Source organism: Lithobates pipiens, unplaced genomic scaffold (genome assembly GCF_037356315.1).
Source record: "Lithobates pipiens isolate NorthernLeopardFrog02 unplaced genomic scaffold, aLitPip1_a1.2 Scaffold_19, whole genome shotgun sequence".
In the NCBI taxonomy this organism is placed as follows: Eukaryota; Metazoa; Chordata; class Amphibia; order Anura; family Ranidae; genus Lithobates; species Lithobates pipiens.
This window is the reverse complement of record NW_027507764.1, coordinates 34,022,968-34,042,972: the sequence shown is the minus strand read 5'-3', so window position 1 is coordinate 34,042,972 and position 20,005 is coordinate 34,022,968. Positions and strand designations below refer to the sequence as shown.

Genomic DNA, 20,005 nt, shown 5'->3' with positions numbered 1-20,005 from the left:
TGCAGTGGTCCGATACTCCTTCCATTTCAAAATGATCGCTTGCACAGTGCTCCTTGGGATGTTTAAAGCTTGGGAAATCTTGTTGTATCCAAACCCGGCTTTAAACTTCTCCACAACAGTATTACGGACCTGCCTGGTGTGTTCCTTGGTCTTCATGATGCTCTCTGCGCTTTCAACAGAACCCTGAGACTATCACAGAGCAGGTGCATTTATACAGAGACTTGATTACACACAGGGGGATTCTATTTATCACCATCAGTCATTTAGGACAACATTGGATCATTCAGAGATCCTCGCTGAACTTCTGGAGTGAGTTTGCTGCACTGAAAGTAAAGGGGCCGAATAATTTTGCACGCACCACTTTTCAGTTTTTTATTTGCTAAAAAAGTTTAAAATATCCAATAGATTTCGTTCCACTTCACAATTGTGTCCCACTTGTTGGTGATTCTTCACAAAAAATTTAAATTTTACATCTTTATGTTTGAAGCCTGAAATGTGGCAAAAGGTTGAAAAGTTCAAGGGGGCCGAATACTTTCGCAAGGCACCGTATGTGTATACACACACACACACACACAATAATAATAATATTACACAAGTATGTGAATAACCATTAATAATAATTAAAAAAATAAAAATAATTTAAATATGATATTATATATGTGTGTGTATGTATATATATATATATATATGCATGTATGTGTGTGTGTGTGTGTGTGTATATATATATATATATATATATATGTGTGTGTGTGTGTGTGTGCAAACTGTTGACCCTATATAAATCCTAAATAATAAAATATATATATATATATATATATATATATATATATATATATATATATTCTGCACTTATTTGGCCATCCCTGGTTCCTCCATCATTAAGGCACTAATGTAATTTATAAAACTAAAACTTTTCCATTTTTTTTTATTACTTACCTGGGTCTCTCCGCTTCTTCAATAAATGAAAGGGGCCGGGCCTGGGACAGTCAGGCCGGGGAGGAAAGCACTAGATAATGCCGGACGTCCTCCAGCCAGGAAATGAGGCGGGGCTCCGTCTGACTTTCTGCAGCTTCCAATGCACATGGTGAGAAGCTCACAGTGTGCGGTGAAGTCAGAAGAAGCCATTTCAGCCCCGGAGAGGAGCCGCTACAACCGTGTAAGGCTGAAGGGGGAGGCCGGAGGTCAGATTTAAAGACATGACGATAGCTGTGAGATTATGCGGGTTTACCAGCCGCCTTTATCCTCCCCGGGATTCTCTCTCTTATGTCAGATCCACACGCCGGGGATTACATACAGTGGTCACGGGTGTCTGGAGGGTCACACATGGCCAGGCATGTCAATCTGCTGCAGAAGAGGATTCTGGGTAATGAACCATTTAAAAAGCGGAGAATTAAAGGCTTAAATATATGGGATGGCTCGGAGCCCCGGAGAGCGGTAACTATAGGATCCGTCACATCTGGCTGTGGAGAAGGCCAGTCCGTTCATGTCTGACATATAATGAGCCCCGCTGGGCATTGATCACGCAGAGACAGCGAGCCCAGGACTCCACAGAACAGCAGCACAGGCGGGCCGGACAGACACAGATTATTCTGGATCCACATACCTGGTCCCATACATGTTCCCGGAGAAGACGGCGGTCTCTATGAACTCCCCGTTATCGATCCCCTTCTGCATCACCTCCCGGGAGACAAAGTAGTAATCTGTAGGAGAACGGAAAGGGGGGGGGGGGGGGGGGATGGGTTGGTTGCAGGGCCACACAGGACAAAAACATACAAATTAATTCTTTTAATTTATTGCGTATAACTATTAGATTGTAAGCTCTTATGAGCCAGGCCCTCTTTACCCTCTTGTATTTTATTGGATTGTAACTATAGACTGTCTACCCTTATGGCGTAAAGAGCTGCGCAAACTATTGGCACTATATAAAGTGCCTTGAAAAAGTATTCATACCCCTTGAAATGTTACACATTTTGAAATATTACAACCAAAAAACGTAAATGTATTTTATTGGGATTTTATGTGATGGACCAACACAAAGTAGCACCTAATTGTTAAGTGGAAGGAAAATGATAAATGGTTTTTCACATTTATTACAAATAAATATGTGAAAAGTGTGTGTGGGGGGGCATTTGTATTCAGCCCCCTTTACTCCGATACCCCTAACTAAAATCTAGTGGAACCAATTGCCTTCAGAAGTCACCTAATTAGTAAATAGAGTCCACCTGTGTGTAATTTAATCTCAGTATAAATACAGCTGTTCTGTGAAGACCTCAGGAGGTTTTTTTAGAGAACCTTAGAGAACAAACAGCATCGCGATTCACTTACACACTATGGGGGGGTTTATTTATTAAAAGGCAAATCCGCTTTGGCCTACAAGTGCACTTGGAAGTGCAGTCGCTGTAAATCTGAGGGGGTAGATCTGAAATGAGGGGAAGCTATGCTGATTTTATCATCCAATCATGTGCAAGCTAAAATGCTTCTTTTTTAATTTTCCTTGCATGTCCCCCCTCGGATCTACAGCGACTGCACTTCCAAGTGCACTTGTAGTGGAAAGTGGATTTGCCTTTCATAAATAACCCCCAAAGTCTATTCCAAGGATATGCAATTACTGGACCTCCGGCTGTTGCAGAACTACAAGTCCCATGAGGCATAGCAAGACTCTGACAGCCACAAGCATGACACCCAGAGGCAGAGGCATGATGGGACTTGTAGTTTTGCAACAGCTGGAAGTCCGCTAATTGCAGATCCCGATCTATTCCAGTGACAAATTGTTACAATGTTTATACTTAAGTTCAACTGATAAAGAATGTTGTGATTCTTGGCAGACTGCCCAGTTTTTCTCTTCCTTTCTTTTGAGGGCTTCAGAAGAGCAGAGAGAATTCTCTGCATAGAAAGAATCGGGAAACACTTCAGTCAAGATCGCGATAACTATTCTTGACGATTAATTGTGCAGCTCTAATATAAATATATATATATATATATATATATATATATATATATATATATATATACATATATATACACACACACACACACACACACACACACACACATATATATATTTATACACACTCTAAGATATAAGTGGCATTACCTTTCCCATTACTCTCTCCGGGTCTCGGATTCCTTGTTGTGTCTGAAATTAAGAAAAAAAAAAAAAAAAATATTTAACAAATAAGGAAATTTGGAAGCTGACGGACATAAAAGAGGAAGAAACATGAAAGGACGATCTCCTGATCTGAAGGGTGGAGCCAACGATCGAACATCTATGATGCTGCTTCCGATGCGTCCTATCTGACCACAGTTGGGGGGAGGGGGATGGATTGGGGGTGGACTCTGGATGGCGGGTGTACAAAGATGGCTCCTGTGTTTTTTCCATCACACTGACAAGAGATGTGTGACTGTGGGGGGAGTCTTATGACTTACCAGATCAGGTAACAAGCACTTGTAAATGGACTTCTCATTAAGTAAAAGAGGTCTTAAAGCGGTTGTAAACCTCAGTCATGAAATACAAACAAAGCATTTCCCTCTATAGTGTGTACTCGTCTCAGTCCAGAGCACTAGGTGTCATTTCTGTCTGATGCCTCCTCCCTCTACCATCTGCACGAGTCACTACTGATACCAAGAGATAAAAAGGTGAGCTCTGGCACACAGCCTGTGATTGATAGCCTCAGCTCTGTTCCTGTGTGAAAGGGTGGGTGTCCCTTCTTCTCCCATCAGCTCTCAGGGCTCTCCTCACTGAGCTCTGCAGAGTGTCATGTCAGCTCTCCGCCCCCTGCTTTCTGACAGCTCAGACAAAGCTTTAAAAATCCAGGACTTTAACCACTTGCCAACTGCCGCACGCCGATATACGTCGGCACAATGGCAGTGGTAGGCAAATGGGTGTACACGTCCTCTTCAAGAGGCGGGGATAGCAGACTCCCGCCACATACAGCGTGACCGCGCCCGCGGGACAACGAGTCCACTGGTCTCCCAGCGATCGTGTCACGGAGTCGCAGAACGGGGAGATGTCTGTGTAAACAAGGCATTTCCTCATTCTGCCTTGTGACATGATAGAGGTCACTGCTCTCTGTCATCGGGAGCAGTGATCGCTGTCATGTGAGTGATAGCCCACCCCCCCACAGTTAGAATCACTCCATAGGACACACTTAACCCCTTCATCGCCCCCTAGTGGTTAACCCCTTTCCCTGCCAGTGACATTTATACAGTAATCAGTGTATTTTTATAGCACTGATGGCTGTATAAATGACAATGGTCCCAAAATAGTGTCAAAAGTGTCCGATGTGTCCGCCGCAATGTTGCAATCCCGATAAAAGTTTCAGATCGCCACCAATACTAATAAAAAAAAATTAATTATAAAAATACCATAAAAAAACCAATCAATATATGCTTATTGCGATATGAAAAATAGGTAGAAGAATACGTATCGGCCTAAACTGAGGAAAAAAATCGTTTTTTTATAAATATATTTTTGGAGGATATTTATTATAGCAAAGAGTAAAAAATATTGCTTTTTTTTTTTTCAAAATTGTCGCTGTTTTTGTTTATAGCGCAAAAAATAAAAACCGAAGAGGTGATCAAATACCACCAAAAGAAAGCTCTATTTGTGGAGAAAAAAAGGACATCAATTTTGTTTGGTTTTGTTTGTTATAACCCCTTATAAACCCTTAATTTACTCTAATCAGCCTTAATTAACTCCCTACTCTCCTCCATTTAATTATTAATTTTCCTGCCTTTTTTTTTTTTTTGTTCATTACTTTTTTGTTTGCTTTGTTAGTAAATATTTTTACATATATGCATTTCATTTGTAAATAACTTTTCAATGTTTTGTACCATTGCTGACATCTGAAGTGAAAACAAAACAGTTGCGGTAGGTAAATTGGTATCGGTGAGTACTAAAAAAAAAATAAAGAAAGAAAGTATCGGTACTCGTATTCGTTGTAAAGAAAAAATGGTATCGGTGCAACCGTACCAAAAAAAAGTGTCCGCCGTAATGTCGCCGTCCTGCTAAAAATAGCCGCCTTTATTACTAAAAAAAATAAAAATAAAATGAAAAGTCCCTAAATCGATCCCATAGTTTGTAGGCGCTATAACTTTTGCGCAAACCAATCAATATGCGCTTATTGCAATTTTTCTTTTTACAAAAATAATGGAGCAGAATACATATCGGCCTAAATTGATGAAGAAATGAAATATATATATATATATTTCTTTTTTTTTTTATTTATAATATATATATATATATATATATATATATATATATATATATATATATATATATATATATATATATATATATATATATATATATATATATTTATATATATTTTTTTTTTTTTTTTTTATTGGAAATGTTTTATAGCAGAAAGTTAAAAATATTGCTTTTTTATTTTAAATTGTCGCTCTTTTTTTGTTTATAGCACAAACAAAAACTACAGAGGTGATCAAATACCATCAAAAGAAATCTCTATTTGTGGGGGGGAAGGATGTCAATTAAATTTTGTTGTTTTGTTGTTTGTAAATTTAGGTAGAACATCAACACGGCCGCGCAATTGTCAATTAAAGCGGCGCAGCGCCGTATCGCAAAAATAAAAAAATGGCCTGGTCAGGAAGTGGGGTATAAAACCTTCCGGAGCTGAAGTGGTTAAATCGTAGAAACCCCCCTACGATTAAGCTCTAATTGGCAGAGCGAAATGCATCCCCGTGACCCCAGTAGTATCGATGATATATCAGAAGAGCGGTAATGAAGATGCGTTATTCGGGACTTACGGGAGACGGAGAAGCCGAAGATTCCTTCATAATCTTTCAGCAGTCTCTTCAGCAGCGTGCTCTTCCCTGCCCCCGAGGGTCCGCTCAGTACCACTGGTCTGGGTCCAACCATGACTGTGGAGACAAAACACCATCATACATACAATATTCCGGGGACGTCCCATCTACACACCACTAGACCAGAAAAACATATATTTCCCCTCCCCCACAATCTGGATAAAGTCTGAGATAGAAACAAATAAATATATATTTTTTTAATTTATAAAACTGAAAGATAAAATTCCAGATATGGATATTTTTTACATTGTTTGAATTAATGTAACTCTGTATATACCATACCTGTGGGATCCCTCTGAAAATCTTGCTGGTCAACTTTCTTGATATAGGGGGCCCTTAATTGCAGCTCTTTACATCACCAAGGGGCCACACATAAAATTCAGAGACTGCAGACATACAAAAAGGATATAGTCAAAGACAATGGACATGATACAGGAGATGGTCAGAGACTGCAGACATGATACAAGAGATGGTCAGAGACTGCAGACATGATACAAGAGATGGTCAGAGACTGCAGACATGATACAAGAGATGGTCAGAGACTGCAGACATGATACAAGAGATGGTCAGAGACTGCAGACATGATACAAGAGATGGTCAGAGACTGCAGACATGATACAAGAGATTAGAGGTCGGCCGATATATTGGCCGATATTTTATATCAGTGTGTAGAAGTTCTCAGTTTAACTATTTAAAAACTAAATCTTTTTTGACACTTGATGCTTACAAATAAAAAGCCTGTATTTTCTGCTAGAAATTCACTTAGAACCCCCAAAACTTATATATATTTTTTTTAGCAGAGATCCTAGGGAATAAAATAGTGGTTGTGATTTTATATATATATATATATATATATATATATATATATATATATATATATATATATATATATATATATATATATAAAAACTTTTTATTTTATTTTTTATCTAAATTATACATACAAGTGAACTGATTGGATGTTTTGTTTAACCGGTTCCCGACCAGCGCACGACGATGTACGTCGACAGAACGGCACGGGCAGGCATATTGGCATACATGTACGTCCAATCTTCAATGCCGCCCTGCCATCGGGAGCGCGCCGCCGGCGGCGCGCTCCCGCGCTGGTCGGGACCCCCGTGAGTCCGGTTGCGGGACCCGCGGACTAAATCGCAGCGGGCATACCCGCGATCGTCTCACGGGACGGGTGAATGGAGGAAATGCCGTGTAAACAGCATTTCTCCATTCTGCCTAGCAACTAGTGACGCTGATCTCTGCTCCATGTGATTGGAGCAGAGATCAGTGTTCACTAAATGAAAGCCCAACCCCCCCACAGTTAGTAACACGCCCCTAGGAACACTTAACCCCTACACTGCCACCCACTGGTTAACCCCTTCACTGCCAGTGTCATTTACACAGGAATCACTGCATTTATATAGCAGTGATTGCTGTATAAATGACAATGGTCCCAAAAATGTGTCAAAAATGTCCGATGGGTCCCCCACAATGTCGCAGTCACAATAGAAATCGCTGATCGCTGCCATTACTAGTAAAAAAAAAAATAATAATAAAAAATTATTAATAAAAATGCTATAAAACTATCCCTATTTTGTAAACGCTATAACTTTTGCGCAAACCAATCAATAATCGCTTATTGCGATTTTTTACCAAAAATATGTAGAAGAATACGTATCGGCCTAAACTGAGGTAAAAAAATGTTTTTTTTATATATTTTTGGGGGATATTTATTATAACAAAAAGTAAAAAATAATGCGTTTTTTTCAAAATTGTCGCTCTATTTTTGTTTATAGCGCAAAAAATAAACACAGCAGAGGTGATCAAATACCACCAAAAGAAAGCTCTATTTGTGGGAAAAAAAGGACGTAAATTTTGTTTGATAGCCATGTCGCACGACCGCGCAATTGTCAGTTAAAGCGACGCAGTGCCGAATCGCAAAAAGTGGTCTGGTCTTTGACCAGCAAAATGGTCCGGTCTGTAAGTGGTTAATAAATGTTTAAATGTAAGAAATTTTCTGTATCACTTAATGCTGCTTTCACACTGGAGCGGGCAGGCGTTCACGGTAAAACGCTGCCAGTTTTAGCGGCGCTTTACTGTCATTTTAGCGGCGATATTCGGCTGCTAGCGGGGAACTTATAATCCAGCTAGCGGCAGAGGAAGGGGTTAAATGTGCCCGTGAAGCGCCGCTGCCAAATCGCATTGCAGGTGCTTCGGCAGCGGTGCCCATTGATTTCAATGGGCAGGAGTGGTGGAGGAGCGGTATACACCACTCCAAAGATGCGGCTTGCAGGACTTTTTTTTAAACGTCCTGCCAGCGCATCGCCTCCGTGTGAAAGCACTCGGGGCTTCCACACAGACTGCAGGGGAGCCGTTTTGCAGGCACGTTACAGGTGCTATTAGCCCAAAAGCGCCTGAAAAACGCCCCAGTGTGAAAGGCGTCTAACAGTTCGATTTTATGAGATGAAGGGAAAAAAATAAAAATAAAATAATAATCGGCCTAACATATCGGCCCAAAAAAAATAAAATTAAATAAAAATAAAAATCGGCATTATATATCGGCCGTGGCAATTTCTAAATATCGGTATCGGCATCGGCCAGAGAAAAACCCATATCGGTCGACCTCTACAAGAGATGGTCAGAGACTGCAGACATGATGCAGGAGATGGTCAGAGACTGCAGACATGATGCAGGAGATGGTCAGAGACTGCAGACATGATGCAGGAGATGGTCAGAGTCTGCAGACATGATACAAGAGATGGTCAGAGACTGCAGACATGATACAAGAGATGGTCAGAGTCTGCAGACATGATAGAAGAGATGATCAGAGACTGCAGACATGATACAAGAGATGGTCAGAGTCTGCAGACATGATACAAGAGATGGTCAGAGACTGCAGACATGATACAGGAGATGGTCAGAGACTGCAGATATGATACAAGAGATGGTCCGAGGCTGTAGACATGGCACACTGGTTGATCAGAGACTGCAGATATGGCACAGGAGATGGTCAGAGACTGCAGACATGATACAAGAGATGGTCAGAGACTGCAGACATGATACAAGAGATGGTCAGAGACTGCAGATATGATACAAGAGATGGTCCGAGGCTGTAGACATGGCACACTGGTTGATCAGAGACTGCAGATATGGCACAGGAGATGGTCAGAGACTGCAGACATGATACAAAAGATGGTCAGAGACTCTAGATATTAGGGGTGCAACGGTACTAACTGACTGTTTTAGTGTCCTAAAGCCCAAGCAATTCATTTTCTTTTTTTCTTACAAATACAAATAATATATAATAATAATAATAATAATCTAATGCAGGGATATGCAATTACTGGACCTCCAGCTGTTGCAGAACTACAAGTCCCATGAGGCAAAGCAAGACTCTGACAGCCACAAGCATGACACCCAGAGGCAGAGGCATGATGGGACTTGTAGTTTTGCAACAGCTGGAGGTCCGCTAATTGCATATCCCTGATCTAATGTATAATAGTACAAATACATTAGTAATGTATACTAGTATAAATATAAATAATATACTAATAAATGATGATGATAATATAATGTATTATTATTTTTGTTAATATAATTTATACTACATGTATCATGATATTATTACTACTACTAATAATATTATAAATAATAATAACAACATTATAAATAACAATAATAATATACACTATATTGCCCAAAGTATTGGGACACCTGCCTTTACACGCACATGAACTTTAATGGCATCCCAGTCTTAGTCCGTAGGGTTCAATATTGAGTTGGCCCACCCTTTGCAGATATAACAACTTCAACTCTTCTGGGAAGGCCATCCACAAGGTTTAGGAGTGTGTCTATGGGAATGTTTCACCATTCTTCCAGAAGCGCATTTGTGAGGTCGGGCACTGATGTTGGGTGAGAAGGCCTGGCTCACAGTCTGAGCTCTCATTCATCCCAAAGGTGTTCTCTGTGGTTGAGGTCAGGACTCTGTGCTGGCCACTCAAGGTCCTTCACCCCAAACTCACTCATCCATGCTTTGTGTGTATATGTATCTATATCATGGTTTAATAGATCATTTGAAGAGGCAAAACTGTTTTAATAAAAAAAATAAAAAAAATAAAAAACAGAGCCCTCCCATTCAATGTATTTGGAGAACCCATGATTGATTCTGACTGCATCAATGGAATGTAGTGGATCACATTTGATTACTCCAGCACAATTCTGTATGTTCGCCAAAGATCATTTAATCACGGAGTCACATCTACATGGTGGCACAGTGGCTTAGTGGTGGGCACTTCTCCCTATGCCTGTGTTAGCTATACAAATGTATTATAATCATGGGGACATTAGAGTGTAAGCTCCTCTGGTACAAAGTCGGATGTGGCTGGCTGTGATCTCTGTACTGCACTATGGTACAAGTCAGAACTATATAAAAAGCATAATAATGGTGTGTGACTGTGCACAGCACCGTGGTATATGTCAGAGCTATATAAATGTAAATTATTAATAGTGAGTAACTGTGGTGGGGGCATTAGAGTGTAAGCTCCTGGGGTACAGAGACTAGGTTGCTGGCTCAGTATTCTCTGTACAGCACTGCAGTATATGTCAGCGCTATATAATAATAATAATAGTGTGTGACTGTGAGGGGGGGGGGGGGGCAGACAGAGTGTAAGCTCTTCTGGTACAGAGACTGATGTGACTGGCTCAGTGTTCTCTGTACAGCACCGCAGTATATGTCAGAGCTATATAAATGTATATTATTATTATTATTAATAGTGTGTGAGTGTTCACCATTGGAAAATTGAATGGAGGTTCAAAAAAAAAAAAAAATTTGAGCAACATTTTCCTGGCGTTTGGCCAGCTTTCAATTGTAAGCCCCTTGGGTTCAAAGACTGATGTGACTGTACGGCATGGAAAGCGATGCGGAAATTGTCAGGCAATGCATAAATGCTGATAGTAATGAGCAATTAATCAGAATAAATAATAATAAATTGATCATATTCCAATATGTATGGTCAAACTTAGCTCAGTTGGCTGACCACCACTTCCTATGGCACTAGGCGGCCCCTCTGCCCCCATCACCCACCTACCTTGACTCCTATGTCTCCTTGTGCCCTGGCAGTCCTCCAGCTTGTGATGATGTGGAGGAAGCAGTGAAGAATTTATCTCCTGCATAATGACAGGAGGAGGAGGAGGAGGAGAGGCTGTAATCCGGCCTGCATTCCACTGTACAGCCCCACACCCGGCACACCTAATACACACACACACACACCGCAGGGTGACGGGAGGGGACAGCCAAGGGTTAACCATGGAGGATCACTATGTACACTCTCACACCTCCAGAATGCCGCCCGCCATGGGACCTTCCCGTCCTGAACTTCCTCATCCAGGGGAAGGTGATCAACACACCTCACTACGCCAAGACTCCGCTCAAAGGAACTGACAATCTAAAAATGAAGACTAAAAAGGACCAAAAGAGAGACAAAAAAGTGACTGGGGGGGGGGGGGGGGGGATTAGAGTGTAAGCTCCTCTGGTGCAGAGACTGGTGTGACTGGCTCAGTGTCCTCTGTACAGCACTGCGGTATAAGTCAGAGCTATATAGCTGTACAATAGTGAGCGTGGTGGGGCATTAAAGTGCAAGCTCCTCTGGTGCAGAGAATGGAACAGCTCAGCGTTCCCAGTACAACACTACGGAATATGCCAGAGCTATATAAATGTATAATAATAATGGTCTCCGAGTGTGCTGAGGACATTAGAGTGCAAGCTCCTCTGGCACAAAACTGTAATGGCTCAGTGTTTTCTGTACAGCACTGTGGTATATGTCAGAGCTATTTAAATGTATACAAATAGAGTGTAAGCTGCTCTGCTGCAGAGACCGGAATGGCTCAGTTTTATCTGTACTGCACTACGGTACATGTCAGAGCTATAACAATAATAGTGTGCGACTGTGTTGGGGGCATTAGAGTGTAAGCTCCTCTGGCGCAGAGACTGGAAAGGCTCTGTTTTATCTGTACGGCACTACGGTATATGTCAGAGCTATAACAATGTAGAACAATAATAGTGTGCGACTGTGTTGGGGGCATTAGAGTGTAAGCTCCTCTGGTACAGAGACTGATGTGACTGGCTCAGTGTTATCTATACAGCACTGCGGTATATGTCAGAGCTATATAATTGTATATTAATACGTGGCTGCGGGGGAACATTAGATGATTGTAAGCTCCTTTAGTGCAGAGAATAATACGAATCATTCAAAGTTCCCTGTACAGCACTGCGGTATATGTCAGAGCTATATAAATGTATAATAATAAAAAATAATCTAAAAATGAAGATTGAAAAAGCCAAAGAGGCGGAAGTGACTGTGGTGGGGACATTAGAGTGTAAGCCCCTCTGGCGCAGAGACTGGAAAGGCTCAGTTTTATCTGTACTGCACTGCGGTATATGTCAGAGCTATACAAATGTAGACTAATAATGGTGTGTGACTGTGGGGGGCGGGGGACAGAGTGTAAGCTCCTCTGGTGCAGCGATTAATATGAAACATTCAAAGCGCTCTGTGAGACTGGAAAGGCTCAGTTTTCTGTACGGCACTATGGTATATGTCAGAGCTAGAACAATGTATAACAATAATAGTGTGCGACTATGGGGGGGGGACATTAGAGTGTAAGCTCTTCTGGAATAGAGACTGATGTGACTGGCTCAGTGTTCTCTGTACAGCACTGCGGTATATGTCAGAGCTATATAATTGTATATTAATATGTGGCTGCGGGGGAACATTAGATTGTACGCTCCTTTAGTGCAGCGAATAATACTAATCATTCAAAGTTCCCTGTACAGCACTGCAGTATATGTCAGAGCTATATAGCTGTACAATAGTGAGCGTGGTGGGGCATTAAAGTGCAAGCTCCTTTGGTGCAGAGAATGGAACAGCTGAGCGTTCCCAGTACAACACTACGGAATATGTCAGAGCTATATAAATGTATAATAATAATTATAATCTAAAAAAGACGAAAAAGGCCAAAAAGACAGAAGTGACTGTGGATGGGACATTAGAGTGTAAGCCCCTCTGGCGCAGAGACTGGAAAGGCTCATTTTTATCTGTACAGAACTATGGTATAGGTCGGAGATATACAAATGTAGAATAGTAATAGTGTGACTTTGTGGGGGACATTAGAGTGTAAGCTCCTCTGGTGCAGCGAATAACATTCAAAGTTCTCTGTGCAGCACTATGATATATGTCAGAGCTATCTAAATGTATAATAATAATAATAATAATAATAGTAGTAGTAGATCACTAAGCAGGAGGGCATTAGAGTGTAAGCTCTTCTGATGCAGAGACTTATATGAATGGCTTAGTGTTCTCTGTACAGCACTGCAGTATATGTCAGAGCTATATAAATGTATAATAATAATAATAGTGCGTGACTGTGATGGGACATTAGAGTGTAAGCTCCTCTGGTTCAGAGACTGATGTGACTTGACTGAAATAAAATGTAAAGCAAGAATCAGAACATGTAATTCTCAAGCCATAGAGGACAATGGATATCCCCTGTAGTGACGGGCGTTATTCTCCATGGCTGAACCTTTACACATTGTACAATGACACCAGACACGGGAACACGTATGCTAATGTCGTATGACCCCGGGGGCAGGCCAGGCACTGAAAAGCCAGTTATTCTGCCTCTTCTTATTTAAATTTTCACGTGAACGCCCAGGGCAGGGTTGGGAGTGTGATATGGGATCTTGTAAAAAAAACAAAAAATAAATTAAAAAAAACAAACAAAAAAAAATATAAAAAAAAACAAAAAAAAAAAAACACCCACACACAAAAACAAACAAACAAACAAACAAAAAAAACATACAAAATTCCTTCCTCTTTACTTTCTATCCTGGCAATGAATATATTCATATACTGTATATAACATAGGATTGTATGAATAAGAAAAACCTAAAGCCACAAACGCCAATAACACCTAAAAATGTAACAACAAAAAAAAAAAAAAAAACAGGACTACCCTCAAGTGATAACCAAAAATCTACTTCTGGAAATCAGGACCTCCTCCCGCTGGTGATCCCTCTAGTGATATAAAAGATCTATATACTGGTACATACACAGGCCACTTTATTAGGTACAGCTGTTCAATATTGCTAATCAGCCAATCACATGGCAGCCAATCAATGTATTTAGTAATCTAGACGCGGTGAAGACGACTTTCTGAAGTTCAAACCGAGCATCAGAATGGGGGAAGAAAAGGGGATTTAAGTGACTTTGAACGTGGCATGGTTGTTGGTTCCCGACGGGCTGGTCTGAGCATTTCAAAAACTGCTGATCTACTGGGATTTTCATGCACAACCATCTCTCAGGGTTTACAGAGAATGGTGGGAAAAAGAGAAAATATCCAGTGAGTGGCAGTTGTGTGGTGGAAAATGCCTTGCTGATGTCAGAGGAGAATGGGGCAGACTGGTTCCAGATGATAAAAAGGCGACAGTAACTCAAATAACCACTCGTTACACCCAAAGGTATGCAGAATACCATCTCTGAACGCACAACACATCCAACCTTGAAGCAGATGGGCTACAGCAGAAGACCACATCGGGTGTCACTCCTGTCAGCTAAGAATAGAAAACAATTGGCACAGGATCACCAAAATTGGACAATAGAAGATTGGAAAAACGTTGCCTGGTTTGAGGAGTCTCGATTTCACCTCCACATTCAGATGGTAGGGTCAGAATTTGGTGTAAACCACATGAAAGCATGGATCCTTTCCGCCTTGTATCACCGGTTCAGGCTGCATGTTGGTGGTGTAAGTGATATTTTTTTGGCACACTTTGGGCCCCTTAGTACCAATTGATCATCGTTTAAATGCCACGTCCTACCTGAGTATTGTTGCTGACCATGTCCATCCCTTTATGACTACAGTGTCCCCGTCTTCTGATGGCTCCTTCCAGCAGGATAATGCACCATGTCACAAAGCTCCAATCATCTCACCACTGGACAATGAGGTCCCTGTCCTCCAATGGCCTCCACACTCACCACATCTCAACCAATGACCTCCACACTCACCACATCTCATCCAATAGAACACCTTTGGGATGTAGTGGAACGGGAGATCGGCATCATGGATGTGCAGCCGACAAATCTGAAGCAACTGGGTGAAGTTATCATGTCACTATGGACCAAAATCTCTGAGCAATGTTTCCAACACCTTGTTGAATCTATGCCAAGAAGAATGAAGGTGGTTCTGAAGGTAAAAGAGGGTCCAACCTGGTACTAGCAAGGTGTACCTAATAAAGCTGCCAGTGAATGTAGAGGAATCAGGACCTCCTTCCTCCTGCAGGCGATATAAAGATCCACATAGAGGAAACGAGACCCCCTTCTTCCTGCTAGTGATATAAGGATCTATATAGAGGTATCAAAACCTAAGAGCCGGTTCACACAGGGGCGACTCAGATCCGACTTCAAGTCGCCCCAAGTCACCTCAGGTCGCACAACATGTAGAAATCAATGTAAGTGAACGAGAGCCGTCTTAATGCACACTACTGAAGTCGCTTCGACTTCAGAAAAGGTTCCTGTACTACTTCAATCCGACTTGTAGGCGACTGGTACCCGTTGATTTCAATGGAGGTCGCCTCCAAGTCGGATCTCCGTCTATACGGAGGCGACTCTCAGAGAATTATCAGCTCTCAAAAGGAGTTCCCCCCTGAGAGCTCATTCTCTGATTGGCCACGGCAAGTCGCCTGGCCTGGGGTGACTAAGGGCCGGTTCACACTGCGGGCGATGCGAGGCGACACGACTTGCCTCGCCGCGATCTGACAAGTCGCCCCCGTTCTGTACAATGGAACCGTTCTGAGAGGAGCGACTCGAGTCGCTCCGACTCAGAAAAAAGGTTCCTGTACTACTTTTGGGCGACCTCGGGGCGACTTGCATTGACTTCTATACAGAAGTCATTTGCAAATCGCCGCTGAGGTCGCGGCGAGGCAAGTCGGTGTCGCCTCGCATCGCCCGCAGTGTGAACCGGCCCTTAGTGTTGTAAGTCGCGTCCAAGTCGCGTCCAAGTCGCGTCCAAGTCGCGTCCAAAAGTCGTGAGCCGAGCCTAATTTCTCCTGCTGGAGACCCCTCTAGTGTTATAAAGATCTATATAGAAAAATCGAGACCTCCTTCCTCCCGCTGGTGACCTCTCTAGAGATATAAAGATCTATACTGAGGGATCAAGACCTCCTTCCTCCTGCTGGTGACCCCTCTAGTGATATAAAGTTCTATGTAGAGGCTTCAAGACCTCCATCCTTCTGCTGGTGAACCCTCTAATTATATAAATGTTTGTTTAGAGGATTTGAGACCTCCTTCCTCCTGCATGTGACTCTTCTAGTGATATAAAGATCTATATAGAAAAATCGAGACCTCCTTCCTCCTGCATGGTGACCTCTCTAGTGATATAAAGATCTATATAGAAAAATAAAGACCTTCCTTTCGCTGGTGACACCTCTACTGATATAAAGATCTATGTAGAGGATTCAAGACCTCTTTCCTCCTGCTGGGGATCCCTCTAGAGCAGTGATTCTCAACCAGGGTTCCTCCAGAGGTTGTAGGGGTTCCTCCAGCATTGGGCAATTTCTACCTCTCGGATAAGTTCCCACCGACACCATTGATCTTTTTAGCTCTGTAAGGCCGCGTACACACGGGCGGACTGTTCGCCCAACTTTGTCCGCTGAACAGTGTTTGGGCGGACAGTCCGCTCGTGTGTGGGCTTTCAGCGGACAGTTGGACGGACAAGGTTTTTCGGAATTTCCGAAAAACTGTCCGCTGAAACCTTGTTTCAGCGAACAGTCCGCCCGTGTGTAGGCTTGTTCGTCAAACAAAGTTGCGCGCATGCTCAGAAAGGATTTTCACGCCGAAAGCTATAATGCAGTGTATAGGACGTCGTATTTTTCGTCCCGTCGTACGTGCCGTTCACGTCATCGCGCACGGTTTCAGCAAACTGTTCGTCCGTCGTGTGTGGCCATGTCCGTCCATGCTAAGTTTGAGCGGACTGTTTGCCGAAACTGTTGGACGGACAAAGTTGGGCGAACAGTCCGCGCGTGTGTACGCGGCCTAAGGAGGTAATTCTTCCCAATGACCACAAGTGTAAGAACCATTCTTCCCACTGACCATCACACTGATGTATCATGAGTTGTAGATTTCTAATTTTTAGCAGGTGTTCCCCCCGAGACCAGAGAACTATTTCAAGGGTTCCTCTGTGTTGAAAAGGTCGAGAAAGGCTGATCTAGAGATATAACGATCTATATAGAAGAATCAAGACCTTCTTTCTCCAGCTAATGATATAAAGATCTATATAGGAGGTATCAGGACCTCCTTTCTCCTGCTGGAGATTCCTCTAGTCATTCATGGTTGCCAATAAAAGGAACATCATTTTGGTTGGGGTGGACAGCAGAAGGCCGATTGTTGCGTTGTCTTCCATTAGTCGGGTACAGAGAAGAATCTCTCTGCAGTCATCATGAAGAAGGTGAAGTGGAAATGTAATGACTGGGCGGACGGGCACGCTGAAACTAATAGTTCTTTGGACTACACAAAGAAAAAAAAAAGTTTTGGCTTTATATATATACTTTAAAGCGTGCATTGAGAATTCGGGCGTTCACGTCTAGATGCCAAATTAAATGATTTATGATCTGTGGCCAAGTACAATGAGCAGCCCAAGGTTTCGTCAGTCTATAATCTGCAGCACCTAAATATAGCGCAAAGCCGATTAAAAGGCAGAAGAGGAGGGAAGAGCCGGGAGTACAGCCACAGGCACCGCACATTACAGCCACATCACCAAGACTTCTCCCAAATGTCCGATTGTCCTCTGCCGGGTATATAAGAAGCATTACAGAGGCACTCCAGGAACAACTCCACCGTAATCCATCAAGCCGGGATCAGCGGCACAGAGAAGGCGAGGGGTGCATTGCGTGAATTACGTTCATCTCCCTATACAATCAACCTCTGCTCAATTCTCATCCTAACCATCTGAAGTTTAATCTTTTATACTCCGGCCTTCCCTTCAGTTGTACCGGCTCCTCTCCTGGACTGAAACGTCTTCCTCCGATTTCACTGCACACTGTGAGCTTCCCACAACGTGCATTAGAAGCTGCAGCAAGTCAGATAAAGCCCACCTCATTTCCTGGTTGGAAGACGCCCAACATCGCCCCTTCGTTCATCTGAACAACTTCATTCATTCCTTCAACTATGAAGCCTCGACGTCCCATGTGGACGTTGTTAAGGGCAGTCTCTAATGCAAGTCTGCTTAAAGCGGGAGTCCGCCCGGGAGTTCCGCCGTTTTTTGTTTTTTTTAAAAGCCAGCAGCTACAAATACAGCAGCTGCTGGCTTTTAAAATAAGGACACTTACCCGCCCAGCGCGCCCGCGATGTCGGCACCCGAAGCCGATCTCTCGATCGTCTCTCAGGTGCTGCCGCCGCCATCTTGGGTATGGGAATCAGGAAGTGGAGCCTTTCGGCTTCATTTCCCGGTTCCCTACTGCGCATGCGCGAGTCGCGCTGCGCAATAAGGATGGACCCGCTGCCTCTGGGATCTGTGTGTTTCCCAGCAGGCAGCGCAGACTTTCGGAAAGGGGCGTAGATCTACGCCCCTTTGCGCAGAGAGCTATCCCGGAAGTGGGTGCAGATACTTGTACTGTACAGGTACCTGCACCCTCCTCCCCCCTGAAAAGTGCCAATTGTGGCACCGGAGGGGGGGAGGATTCCAATGAGCGGAAGGTCCACTTTAGGGTGGACCTCCGCTTTAAGAATGCCTACTCATCCAGACTGGCATAAACCTATCAAGGCATTTTAATATTTGCATAAGGAACGCCTACTCATCCAGACTGGCATCCACCTATCAAGGCATTTTGATATTTGCGTAAATCCCCCCCCCCCCCCCCCCCCATGAGCCAGCAGGGCTCCTCTTGAGAGGAGTACCAAGGTCGCTGCTGTGATGTGTTCAGGAAGCCATGTACAGCACCCCGCTGACCCCTCACAACAGTCACTATCTGTCTACATTGCATAGAAGGGTACGGAGAACCAGTTATGACATCAACTAATGTAGTCTAGGCTATAGCAATATGGAGAAGGAGACGTTGCCTTTTATTCTTTTCTGCCTCCGCTGAGATACTATTGTTATGCTGCAACATTCTCCTCCGACCAGCAGGGGGAGAGCTAAAGCCAATCAAGCCTATAGATTTCTATGAGAAGCGCTGAGAATCCTGGGAGTTGTAGACACCAGCCATATAATGGCTACACTACAGTGGTTACACTACAGATCCCAAGATGCACTGTGCAGTAGGAGGAGTGGAGAGATGATTTTTATTAAGCCGCCCAGAAAGAGGTTCTTCCTCTTGGTACTGAGGGAGTTAGAGAGAGCACCTTTGTCAGGATGTTCACCTGCCGGTGGGACCAATTGTACATAGTCCATACTACACTCATACTGCACCCTATAATGCACTTATTCCAAACCTAGACTGCACCTACAGCATTATACCAAACCTTTACCTCAGGGCTCGACAAAACCAGCGGCTGGAATGGCGACTGGAAATTGCATCCTGGCGCTTGGGTTACACCGCAGCAGTGATCGTTATTCTCCCATGTGGCCCACCCGCATGCAGACTAGCGTCGGGCTGGCCGATAATTAAGGCCACGGCTTTGCGGCCTGCTGGAGCAGGATACACACTCCTATTTGTGAACAGGCACCGTCTGGTGGACGGTGCTGTGATGAGCGCGGCTTGCTCTCACTGTCCGTCCACCTCCGACATCTTCCCAGGTATTGAGGTTGTGGGTTTGATCGGTCGCCCCCCGCCGATGAGTGGATCAGGAGTGCAGCCTATCAGTGCCACCTATCAGTGCTCATTAGCACAGACTCATCAACATCGCCCATCAGTGCCACCTGTCAGTGCAGCTTATCAGTGCCCATAAGTGCCACCTAATCAGAGCAACCTATCAGTGCTTATCAGCGCAGCCTATCAGTGCCACCTTTTTCTGTTTTTTTTTCGCTTGGCACCAGGCGTGAGCATTTCTTATTGCCTGACCCCCGGACATGCAGTTCTAGGTGCTGGGCAGCTGATTAAAAAAATAAAAATAAAAAATTGGCTCCGTTTCTAAGCAAATATGTCAAGCCCTGCTTTACCGCATCTGAACCACATCTACCTTGCACCTGTGCCAATACTATA

The 20,005-nt window shown here is 43.3% G+C and overlaps 1 protein-coding gene across 6 annotated transcripts in view; it reads right to left on the bottom strand.

Annotated features, from left to right (window-relative positions):
• The window catches only part of GUK1 (guanylate kinase 1), a 42,232-nt gene that overhangs the window by 8,967 nt on the left and 13,260 nt on the right, over nucleotides 1-20,005 (bottom strand). For 2 of the 6 annotated variants that reach the window (XM_077490610.1, XM_077490608.1), the window contains exons 2-5: nucleotides 6,109-6,212; nucleotides 5,770-5,883; nucleotides 3,095-3,136; nucleotides 1,604-1,700 (exon numbers count right to left, since the gene is read on the bottom strand). In XM_077490610.1, the coding sequence (XP_077346736.1) occupies nucleotides 1,604-1,700; nucleotides 3,095-3,136; nucleotides 5,770-5,881 (251 nt within the window). In that variant the 5' untranslated portion in view covers nucleotides 5,882-5,883; nucleotides 6,109-6,212. Of the gene's footprint in view, nucleotides 1-1,603; nucleotides 1,701-3,094; nucleotides 3,137-5,769; nucleotides 5,884-6,108; nucleotides 6,213-10,907; nucleotides 11,065-20,005 lie in introns of those variants that run through there. The other 4 variants (XM_077490611.1, XM_077490606.1, XM_077490607.1 and 1 more) reach the window with 3 other exon arrangements.